Genomic DNA, 12,358 nt, shown 5'->3' with positions numbered 1-12,358 from the left:
GCTGAATAGTGGTAACAAAAAGCAGAGTTTATATATATAAATTTATATATCTATATAACCTATGTGCCACAATAGAACATCATCCTAAATTATTTTTTACAAGGTTTTGTCAGTTGTGGACGATGCAAGTCATTTAATGGCACTAGAGAAGGACATGCTGTTCTGGTAGCTCCAGGTCTTAACAGTCACATCGATTTCGGAGGATGAATACAACTGAAGGAAGCCCCGGACAGTTGCGCAGCTGGGGGAGTCAGTCATGTGACTTTCCTCTGGGGGCCCCCCAAGGCAGTGGGCCCCCAGACAACTGTCTCCCCTGGCCCTATTATAGTTATGCTCCTGCTGCAGGCCAACCATGTTCTCTACCCTTGAGCTGCCCCAGCCCCTCCCATGCAACACAGTCAGCCCGTCTCCTTCTCCCCCATAGTTCAAGAGCCACTGTGAAAACAGTAGCTTGCCCAAGGCCACTGTGTGAGTTTGTGGCTGCGGCAAGATTGGAATCAGGGAGGCCCTGAGCTGGCCCATGGTGGCTCCCCGACGAAGCCATGACATGACACCAGCTCACAAAAGAGGGGGAGCTGCCAACTCTGACCGAAGCAATTTCTGGAGGATCCCCCCGCCCCCCGATATTTTTCCCCACGCCATTCAAACCTCTCCGGGATTGCTTTCAAAAGTCACCAGGAGGTCACCTTTAATTCCTGGAGACTCCAATCCAGGCCAATCTGGGAGAGTTTGGAACCCTAACAAGAGACCGCCACTCCTAGGCTCCCGCTGCAAGGCATTCCAAAAGGAAACATTTAGAAGAGACTGTGCGGCATGTTAACAAGAAGTCAAAACCTGGCTTTTAAGGCTGGCAAGAGTATTTACTTCAGGGGTGCAGCTATCATTGAGCGGACGGGTTCAAAGAACCCAGGCCCCAGTTCCTGAGGGGCCCCCAGCTCCGCCCCCTCCCTATTTCCTTCATTATCTGCCTCACTCTGAGGAGCGGCTGGGGAGAGGGGTGATCATGGGCCCCCCCACTCCCCGGCCACACCCCTGATTCACTTAATTCGCTATGCCCACCCCTGTATGTAGTAACACCCTCAAAACCAGGGAGACATTTCAAATGAGGCTTGTTCAAGGTCCTCCAAAGCTAAGAGCTACCTGAGGCTCACACACTTTGCTGAGTCCATGGGAGCTTTGCTATGGGTGGCTTGGAGAACTTTCGCTCATCCATCCTTGCTGTCAATGCAAGATTCAGGCCTACCTACCTCTTATGGTTTCTCAGCCCCTCGGTTGTTCATTGCTGGTGGGTAATAGAGCCCCACACTGTGTCCGTGAGCAGCATTGTGTGGCCTTAACTCTGTAGGGAAAGCAGCAGGGCTTTCCTGAGTTTCTTCATCCCCTTGTTTGAATTGGCAGCAGGTAAAACCAGACTACTGGGGTGTGTCGAGGTGTGCTGGGAGCTGCAGATCCTGACATGTCTCTGGGACTTGGTGTTCATGATATCTGGAAATAATAATAATAATTACCATCAGATACAAACCCATACGGAGACACACCCTCCCAAATGTCACTGATGAAAACAGAGATAGTTGCCTTGTGTATCCTGGGATCCCTCCTCTTCTCTAGCCTGCCAGTTATACACTACATACAAGCACTATGAATGGGAGGTGCACAGCTTTCGCCCATTTCCATGAGGGCTGTGCAAGAGATCCTCCCAGTAAAATATGCCCAAAATTTCTAGAATCTAATTTTTAGCCTACTTTCCAGAATAAATATGTTCTATGTATATACTGTTTTTCCACAAAAGAGTTTACAAAGTGATTTACATTGCAAAAGGAATGAGAAGATGGTTCCGTCCCCAAAGTCTCAACATCTGAAAAAGAAACCCAAGTAAGACACCAGCAACAGCCACTGAGAGGAGCATTGCACTGGGATGAATAGCGGGGAATAGTTGCTCTCTCCCAGCGAAACATAAGAGAGTCCTCCCCACATTCTCAGAGGCCTCTTTGCCCAGGTAGCAGAGGCAAAGTCAGAGTAGAGTCAGTTCTTACTTTGAAATAGGCTCCCATCTAACAGAATATATTTCACCGTATGAAATAAACCTGTTTAACTGCAGCATGTGAAATGGGAGGATGTGCACTGCATGATGCCATTGTGCTAATGCACATGCAAGTTACATACATCAGAAGTATTTCCTCCTTCTTGAATAGGGAACTCCTAGTGGTCCAGAAAGGCAGGGGCTGTAAGCTGGGGATTGGTGACAACTCTGTCAACTGACACTAGCATCGTTCATAAAAGGCATCCCCCAATAGGGACAGTGATTTACCAGGGGCAGGTAGCAGCAAACTGAGAAAGATTATTCTGAGTAAACTAGTCTGTTGGGGCATATGAAGAGATGAAGAGAAAAACAGAGGGTGTGAACAGGGGTGTAGCTATAACTGAGCGAAAGGGTTTGAGGAACCCACGCCCCCAGCTCCTGAGGCCAACACAGCTCCACCCCTCCCTATTTTCTTCATTACCTTCTTCACTCTGAGGGCCCGGCCCGCCAAAGAGAAGGGTGAACATGGGTGGGCCCCCTCTCCCCTAGCTACGGTCCTGGGTGTGAGGTTTGAAGTTGGGGACTGGGAGACAGGACTGTGGTAGACCTCTTGTTTTAGTCCTGTTTAGTAAGAGGATTTGCTAGCATGTTCTGTTGTTCTTGTTGCTTTCCAGGTAGGAACAAGTTGTTCACTAATCTGCCCACTTTCCTTTCACTATCCCTACAACTGGACTAAATTTGGTCCAAATAGGTTAGGCAGTTCAAAAATTAGTCCACATGCACCTCAAATGTGCATGCGTCTGCCATCTTGAATTGGGGTGGATGACATCATCACAAACTATGTTTTTGAGGTGTCCCTATGTGTCCCTACAACTGTACCCAGTTTTGTGTGTATTGGTCCGGGCATTGCAAAGTTGATGTGCAGGGTGGGGACCAGTGTTCTCTCTAACAGAAAATCCCAGATGTTGTTGACTACAGCTCCCGGCATCATCAGCCAAAGTCCACTGCAGTTGGGGATTCTGGGAGATATCATCAACATCTGGGATTCCCTCTTACAGGGAACACTGGGGAGACACACATGGACACAGAATGCCAGGTGCACATAAGCTTACTTATAAGCTTACTTCCCTTAAGGAAAGTAGGCTAAGAAATGGTTTTGTCACATTATCACAGATACAATGTGGTGGGGTAGGGAGTGGGTGGGATTTGGAGTAAGTAGTGCTTGTAAGGGAGGTTCTACCTGCAGTCTAACTGATTACACAAGGGTTGAACTTTATTTGAGTTGCCCCAGATTTCCCAGAGAAAATAATTTCTATCAGGGTGTCCTACCTCCCCCCCCGCCCCAGCTCAAGAGTGTGAATTCTCCCCAATTTTAGTAGTGTGCCTCATCCTTGATTAGGGGGAAAGCAGACAGGTCCAACTAGGAAGAGACCATTTCAGTAAAGGGGTGTCACCTTTTTGTCTCCCACCGCGTCTCTGAGGCTGTGAAGGGCTGACAGGGAATGAGCAAAAGAATCCAGAGAACAACAGGCAGTGTTCTGCGTGTTTGCTGTCACCATGAGGGTCCCAGGATAGAAGAGAGGCATCTCCCGGACAGAGTAGCCAGACAAGAGAGAATCCCCAAGGAGGCTAAAAGGGACAGCCAGGCCCCAGGCCAGCCAAAGCTCCCCTTTGCTCTAGGAACCAGCACTGGAGCGTTGCTTGAGTGCTTAATCAGCCTGGGGGAGAGGTGAAGAGCTGAGCCAAGCAAGCAAGCAGGAGGACTGAGCTCCCAGCGGTGTCAGTGAACAGCAGCCAAACGGTGCCAGCAGGATTTGGGAGTGCTCAGGAGCTCAGCTACTTCCCCAGCTGGGCATTTTGCCCATGATTGATTTGGGGGGGGGGTGCATGGCATGAATCTTTGAGGAGGAGGACTGAAGAAGAGAGTGTGTGAGAGAACATATAAAGCGTCTCTCCCAAGCGTGGGCATAAAAAGAAGCTACTTGACCAACTGCTGGGCCAACGGCTGTTTTCTTTTTTGCAATCCAGAGACGTGAATCTTTCCTCGACCCTTTGTGGGAGGCCTGGCTGGAGTCGCTGGCTCAGGACTCGGCAATGGATGCCTCCCAATTCTGGAAGGAAGGAGGTGTCGGCATGGATGTGTGTGTCTTGTGCTAACCTGGGACGGTTCCTCTCTCCAGGCATGGGATGTGTGCTGATGGGCACTCAGAGACGCCTCATGGTTGCAAAGTGGGCAGGGATACTTGCCTTCTACCCAGCTGGACTGATCTTGGATTAGCCCTTCAGCGGAGTTGGGGAGGGAAGGTGAAGCAGGGGGTGGGTGGGAGGGTTTGACAAGTGGCAAGATGGGAAGTCACCACCTGTGCTGGATGCTGGTTTTGGTGCACCATGCCCTTGCTGTGTCCTGGCTGTAAGTATGCCCTGCTGTCAAGTTGCCATCACCGTCTAAAGGTGCTTCAGGATTGGGAGTGGGAGGGCCCTGCTTTCTATCTGTGGATTTCACAGGAAACTAAGGACTCCAAAACAGGACTACAGGTAGGTCCTAGATATTTCCCCTGCTAATTGAGCAAAGGGGGGAAAGTCCCCTGCTAACTGAGCAAAGAGGCACCTTTGATGATTATCTTTATTGAAGTGGTGATTCTCTTTACTGAGCAGGGAGAAAGCAACTGGCCCTATCCATCAGCACAGCATCCCTCCAGTGGCTGTTGCTGGTGTCTATCTTATGTTTCTTTTTTACATTGTGAGCCCTTTGAGGACAGGGAGCCATTTTAATGTATGTATTTATATCTATGTGAACTGTTTTGGGAACATTTGTTGAGAAGCGGTATATAAATATTTGTCGAATTCATATCCTGCTATTTGAGGTGGTGAATCCAAATAGAAAGGTGTTTTGGTACCTCAGGTGGATGTTCCAAACGGCACTTCTTAACATGGGGCATCATCTGCTGGGAAGTTCTCCTGTGCAAGCCCCGTTGACATTTATTGGAGCTACACCATTTATTTATTTATTTATTTATTTATTTATTTATTTATTTATTTATTTTTACATTTATATCCCGCTCTTCCTCCAAGGAGCCCAGAGTGGTGTACTACATACTTGAGTTTATCCTCACAACAACCCTGTGAGGTAGGTTAGAGCACTCCTCCTCCCATGTTGCCACCATTCAAGGGACCCCAAACCTGAGGTGAATGCCTCATCTTGTCTCAACTAAGGTACGGCCACTTCTGCGCGAGAAGAATTCTTCCCAGAAAGATGGGGGTAGGTAATCATATGTCTGAGGGCAGGGGCTGGTTATTCTCCAGAAGCTGTTTAACAATCCAGCCTCCATCACTTTATTTATAAATATATTTCATTACTGCTTGGGGCAGCTCACGACATTTATAAAACAGTTCCAATATAAAACCAGACTAATAAAATTAACCAAGTTAAAAATCCAAGCTAGCAACCACAATCATAATTAGCTTTTAAAATTCCAAATTAAATTCTTAAAGCTAAAAACTGAGAACTATCAAAACTTTTCTCTTTGGGGGCAGGTATTTGGCCAAGCAGCCTTCCCTTCGAGGGCTTCTGTGGGATCCCAGTGCCTGTGAAAACCTCAAGGGCTTGTCAGAGGAGCAAGTGAGGATATGCTATCTCCAGGTGGAGGCCATGGACTCAGTGAAGCGGGGTGCTGAGGTGGCCCTTGAAGAGTGCCAGCACCAGTTCCGCAACCGCCGCTGGAATTGTTCTACCTTGCAGGCACTGCAGGTCTTCGGGAAAGTTATTCTACAAGGTCAGACATCGTGAGTGGTGGTGGGTGCAAGAAGCCTTGTCTTTGGTGTCACCTGCCCAAATCAAAGGCTCTTCAAATCAGCTTAAGTCTCAGACTAACCCCCAAAGGAACCCTCATCTGGCACAGAAACTAAACCAAATACACCTTCTCCTACAGCAGAACACCAGAGTTACAAATGTCTGATAACAGAACTTCATGCTGCTATGATAATGTAGTGTTGTGGTTAAGAGAAGGAGATGTGGACTGGGAAGTCCCTGGTCCAAACCTCAGGGTAGTGGTTGTCTCTGGAACGCCTTGATTAACCACACAAAGAAAGAAGAGGGAGATTAGTTGTTTCCCTTTTTCTACAAAATGCTTGCTGATGCATCCTCTCTAGATGTCCCCATCAGTCCAAAAAGGCCTCGCAGAAGGGATGTGTTCTTGCCAGGAGAGTAGATTTGTAGCAAAATATATTATGCATTCCTAGTAGCAACTTGCTGAATGATTTACTCTGCCATCTTGGAATTCATGCTGGTTCAATGTGCTTGGTAGCGTTTCAGTGAGATTCTTATGTCTGACCGTTGCAAAGAATAGATGACATTTTGGGGGGAATCATTCCTTTTTACAAGACACTAGCAAAATGCCTATTATTGTAATGGAAAGGCTTGTATACTGCAAGGTCCTCGCAACATAGAAGTGTGTGTGTGTGTACGCACGCATATATGTGATGCATCTCTGTAGACCTTTGATGGACACATTGCACGCACGCACACATACATACTTACCTCCGAGGAATCAGTCAGTGGGAGCTGGATCACCTAGGGGCATAAAAAGGGGGTGGCCCATGGGGCTCAGGCCCCCAATGAATAACAACTCAGAGCCCCGAATCTCACCAGCCACTTCCTTCTCAAATGCGTGGGTGCATGGGTGGTCACCACTGCTGCTGCTGCCCCAGCAGCAATGATAGCTTCTCATCTCCGTCTCCTTCCTAAAAGGTGCTACTCTGGGAGCAAAACAGATGCTTGTCGCTTCCATTTCCCTTTGGGGATAAGGCGTTAGTATTTATTCTTGAGGGTGGCATGATGGAATAGAACGATCAAAAGAGGGGTTGTGGGCCTGGGCCCCAGATCTTTTGAGTACCTAGCAATGCCTCTGGGATCATCCCTTGCAGGGGGGTATAAAGCAGGGTTTGCCCTCACCACAATAGTGTTCCCAGGTTTGGCATTGTACTTTTCTCAGGAGGAGTGAGGGGCAATGGTTCCCTTCTATGGGGGAAAGTAAATCTCAGGGACACAACTGGGGAGGGTGGGGGCAGATGCACTCTTACCCTTGGACTTTAGGGCCAAAGTCTAGGGCCTCCACACCCCCTGGGGCACCCCAAATCCTCTTGAGTATGTCCTGAGTGGTGTGGTTTGTGCCCTCGAGAACCTATATGTTAAAAAATGATGCTTAACTTGCAGCGGGTGGGGGGGCTCCAAAGGCCTTTAGGTCCAGCGTCCAAAATTACCTAGGTGCACCTCTGGGTGGGGGCTACATTTGCTCCTTGATCCCGATGACCTTGCTCAGCTTGAGAATCAGGTCTGCCCCTTCTGACCAGCTTAGCCCTATCCTGGGTTCTGTGTTTTGGTCACCCTAGAGCAGGGATTCTCAACGTTGGGTCCCCAGATGTTATTGGACTTCAACTCCCATAATCCCCAGCCCCAGTGGCCTTTGGTCGGGGATTATGGGAGCCGAAGTCCAATAACGTCTGGGGACCCAATGTTGAGAATCCCTGCCCTAGAGGACGGCAAAATGTTGAGAATGGGCTTTTATGTGTCAATATAAATCCTTTGCTGCAGGTACACGGGAATCAGCCTTTGTTCATGCTATCTCCTCCGCCGCGATTGCTTTTGCGGTGACCCGGGCCTGCAGCCGGGGTGAACTGGAAAAGTGTGGATGTGATCGCAAGATCAGAGGAATCAGCCCTGAAGGTAACAGGAAATATAGCTGGAGGGAAGTAGCAGTCCTGCCCTGGGTTGTGGAGTAGAGCACAGAATGAGCAAAAGAAAGCTTCAACCTGGGGACCGGCTGATCCTTCTTGCAACATGCAAGTATAAGGCTGGGCAGGGAGACCTGTTCGCCATAAGAAGCAGAGGGTTAGAAGTCCCTACCTGACCTCTGTATAGACACCATGGGTCTTTCAGGTTCTGTGTCTTCCATGCTTCAGATTTACAGGAATACAGAAAGGCTGCAGAATGTGATATTGGCTGTAGAATTTCATTTCTTAAAAATCTTTGCTTTTGCTTAAAAAAAAAGCAAGTTTCTAGCCCCTCAAACAAAAATATGTTTGAAAGTGTGCGAGGAGTAAAGTTTAGTTTAAAAAAAAATATCAGAAAAGTAGGAACATAGGAAGCGGCCATATACTGAGTCAGACCATTGGTCTATCTAGCTCAGTATTGTCTTCACAGACTGGCAGCGGCTTCTCCAAGGTTGCAGGCAGGAATCTCTCTCAGCCCTATCTTGGAGAAGCCAGGGAGGGAACTTGGAACTTAGATGCTCTTCCCAGAGCGGCTTCATCCCCTGAGGGGAATATCTTGCAGTGCTCACACATCAAGTCTCCCATTCATATGCAACCAGGGCAGACCCTGCTTAGCTATGGGGACAAGTCATGCTTGCTACCACAAGACCAGCTTTCCTCCCCTCACAGTAAAATCTAGTACAATCTCAGAAGCCAAAGGGCTTGCTCAATGACCTATTCAGCCAGGGGCTGGGAGTTCAGTGTCCTAAGTAACTCCTTTCCCTTTGACATGACTAGAAAATCCAGAATAAATTGTGCAGAATGATAAAACTGTGGAATATGTTTAGCAAAATCAGAGAATACAGGCAAAGTTGTCTAATTTTATAGGGTGCAGAATTCAGCTTTTTCAGAATATTGGTTTTATCTTATTTGGGGGGGGGGGATCAAGAAAAACCAGCCCTGCTCATGGACTTCTTCTTCCCTAACCCAACAGGGTTCCAGTGGTCAGGCTGCTCTGATAACTTGTCCTATGGCATCACCTTCTCTCAGGCCTTCGTGGACACCCCAGAGCGGAGCCGTGGAGTGTCTTCCAGTAGAGCACTAATGAACTTGCACAACAATGAAGCTGGGAGAAAGGTAAGAAAGTCAATAGCAGTTCTAAAGGAGGGACCCACTGAGCTGGTCTATCAGGTGAAGTGCTTCATCGCAAGGCAGGTGAGATAAGCAAAGCTTGTGAGTGTATGCATATATTCATACTCATACTCACTCTCTCACTGGCTACCTGAGTTGAAGTTTTGCAACAGAAGGGGTATACTTTTTTTAAGAAAAGGTTGGGACCCCTGAACTATGATATGGTAACAGAGGCGTATCTAGGGAAAATAGCGCCTACGGCAAGCACTGAAATTGCGCCCCCTGTCCAAACATCTGACACCCATCTTTCAGATAACTTTACCATAATATCAGATGAAAAATACAAGTCAAGCACATTAATCTTTCAATATTTCAAAAACTATTTAGCAGTGGACGTAGCCAGACCAAAAAATGCTGGAAAACTACAAATTTGGGTATGCTGGGGCTCATGAAATACCCAAATACTATGTGGAGGTGTACTTGGAAAACTAAACAGAAGTGCCTGTTTAATTCTCTATTATGCATTGCATTATCACTATTACATAAGTTTTTAAAATAAATGGAGAATTTGACTTTTCCCAGATACTCTGAAAATAATTAAAGGATATGCAAAGTAAACTCACTGCATGGAATATATTCTAGGATTTCAGAAAGACAGTTAAAATGAGAGAAAGAGAGCAAGAAACTCCCAGTGGGCCTTAATACTATGGATTTCACACTGATTCAAAGACAAACTCACCATTAACAGCCATATTATTAAGACATCACATTTAACTCACTTATCACAAGAAGCAAATGAATACAATCCTAGCTCATAAGGTTCAGCTCAGTATTCACAAACCCTGATTCTCTGTACATCATGCCAAACGAAACATGTGTACAGTGACTTATATTATATTAATTAAAAAAAAAATACCTGTAGCCCCTTTGGGGGGCTTCCTAAAGGCTGGGGGGGGGGGTCTGTAAAAGTTCCCCCTCCCCCTGCTGGCCTCTAGAGCCTCGCAGGGACCATTTGAGCATGTGCGGTGGCCATTAAATTTTTTTTTAAAAATGGCTTCTGAAAACAAAATGGGGGGCACCACGCATGCTCAAATGGCCTCTGTGAGGTCTGGCATGGACTAGGGCCTCACAGAGGCCATTTGAGCATGCGTGGTGGCCATTTTGTTTTCGGCGACCATTTTTAATTATTTTTTTAATTTTTTAAAATGGTGCCCCCTTCAAGTGGCGCCCGGGGCACGTGCCCTGCCTGCCCCACCCTAGATACGCCCCTGTATGGTAAACATTTATTTCTTTATTTAGCAGGGGGAGAGTAACTGGCCCTATCCATCCACAGCACAGTAACTCCAGTGACTGTTGCTGGTGTCTATCTTATGTTTCTTTTTAGAATGTGAGCCCATTGGGGACAGGGTTCCATCTTATTTGTTTGTTATTTCTCTGTGTAAACCGCCCTGAGCCATTTTTGGAAGGGCGGTATAGAAATCAAAATAAAATAAAATAAAATAAAATAAAATAATAATTCCCACCCCTCATTTTATCCATGAGTCATTTTATCCATGCCTGCCAATTTAAGAGAGAGCTTCCTGCATCTGGTCTGGAAGAGGGCTACAGCCCATAAATGCTGGTGTCGCATTGAGCTTGCTCATGCCACAGGACTCGTGCTTTGCTTTGCTTTCCAGGCCATTCTGTCCCACATGAAGGTGGAGTGCAAGTGCCACGGCGTGTCAGGCTCCTGCGAGGTCCGCACTTGCTGGAAGGTCATGCCGCCATTTCGCAAAGTGGGCAACCTGCTGAAGGAGAAATTTGAAGGTGCCACCGAAGTGCATCTGAAGCGGGTGGGCTCCCGCAAGCTGCTAGTGCCCAAGAGTTCCCACTTCAAACCGTATGCCACTCAGGACTTGGTCTACTTGGTGAGCAGCCCCGATTTCTGCAACTGGGATCCACATGGTGGGATCTTTGGCACTTCGGGGCGCCAGTGCAACCGGACCTCCCCTGCCCTGGATGGCTGCGAGCTCCTGTGCTGTGGGCGCGGCTTCCGCACAGCCCAGGCGGAGGTGGTCGAGAGGTGCAGCTGCAAGTTCCGCTGGTGCTGCGCAGTCAAGTGCAGGCAATGCCGGCACCTGGTGGAGGTCCACCGCTGTCGATAGGAGAAGGCAGGGGAGCCACACTGACGGAAATGGTGGAGTGGAAGCAAGAGGACAGGAGGCGAGTGGTTCGCAAGGGGAGAAACCCACTTGCCAGACCCAAAGAAATGGGCCTGAGCACTTGACAGGTGCACATCTCATGAGCATGCATGTAGTAGCATCTCTCTGGCAAATGTAGCAACAATCCAAGATGTTTGGTTTCTCTTCCTTTTCTTGGCATTGTATTTTGGACACAGGACTGAACACATGGCATGGCATCAGCTAAGCTTTTACCTGTTAGGAATAAAATAACTTTACTAAAGAAGGGTGTGTGTGCGCGTGCACATGCACATGAATGTGAGCATCTTCTGTGTGGGAAATCTGGACTGGTGTATCTTAGGAGTGGGTGCAGATGTAGGTTTTAACAGGACCGAGCACTCCATTCTGCTGTGGTGTGAGCCCAGGTTCCTCTGGTCTTCACAACACATTCAACAGATGCATTTCTTATGGTTTCAAATACTGACCAGAGCTGTCTGTTTTCTTGCTCACCCCAAATGTCAGGAACCTTTCTTAAAAAAAAAAAAAAATTAATGCAGCAGGTCCATTTATTCATGTACACTTTTGTTCATTGCTTTATTTATTTTTAAAAGGAAATTCAAATTTAAAAGAGCCCCCCAATTGCTCAGGGGATAGGACTGGACAAGTGAACTTAGCCATTGCAAACCCCAGCCAATCAGCAGACAGCTGGCTTCTTCAGAAAATGTAGAACTTATTTGAACTTATCCTGGACAGGGAACTTTATGTTTGTATAGAGCAGTGTTTCTCAACCACCGGTCCCTGGACCGCTGCCGGTCCCCGAAGGGTTGAGTGCCGGTCCCTGACTGGGAGTCAAACCCTCCCCCCCAACTGAAATCAAGGCACTCACTTCCTCAATTTTGCACATGGCACAGAAGAGGAAGAGTATCACGGAGGCATGGGACCCTTCTTGTGCCTTGCCTCCACGTGCTGCTGAGATCTTCCTACAGCTATCTTATTCCCTATCTTTACAGCTTCAAACTGTATGCGATGCGGGGGCATGGAGGAAAAAGTATGGCAGTGGGCGCCACTTGAAGGGCTGCTGGTTCTTGCATGCTCATTGTTTGCAGCCAAAGGTTGGTTGATTGAAACCCAGCTGCCTGTTGTGGTCGAGGCGCCTTGAGAGGGAACACTGTTTCCCTCTTGCATCAGTGGGGCTTGCTTGTATGTTGTTTTCATTGGCCCCGTGTAGCTTTTGAATTTTTCTAATGGCCCAACATCCCCTCTCCATTGAGTAATCACAAGCACCTCCACTCCAGACATA

General features: G+C 47.7%; 1 protein-coding gene across 4 annotated transcripts in view; it reads left to right on the top strand.

Moving 5' to 3' along the window:
- The window catches only part of LOC128347344 (protein Wnt-4-like), a 52,924-nt gene extending 41,432 nt beyond the window's left edge, over positions 1-11,492 (top strand). For 3 of the 4 annotated variants that reach the window (XM_053301829.1, XM_053301827.1, XM_053301828.1), the window contains exons 3-6: positions 5,555-5,793; positions 7,611-7,742; positions 8,763-8,905; positions 10,576-11,492. In XM_053301829.1, the coding sequence (XP_053157804.1) occupies positions 5,670-5,793; positions 7,611-7,742; positions 8,763-8,905; positions 10,576-11,043 (867 nt within the window). In that variant the 5' untranslated portion in view covers positions 5,555-5,669 and the 3' untranslated portion in view covers positions 11,044-11,492. Of the gene's footprint in view, positions 1-4,439; positions 4,556-5,554; positions 5,794-7,610; positions 7,743-8,762; positions 8,906-10,575 lie in introns of those variants that run through there. The other variant, XM_053301830.1, reaches the window with a different exon arrangement.
- The last annotated feature ends 866 nt before the right edge of the window (positions 11,493-12,358 follow it).

Source organism: Hemicordylus capensis, chromosome 2, assembly GCF_027244095.1.
Source record: "Hemicordylus capensis ecotype Gifberg chromosome 2, rHemCap1.1.pri, whole genome shotgun sequence".
Lineage (NCBI taxonomy): Eukaryota > Metazoa > Chordata > Lepidosauria > Squamata > Cordylidae > Hemicordylus > Hemicordylus capensis.
This window is presented reverse-complemented; position numbering and strand designations above follow the sequence as displayed.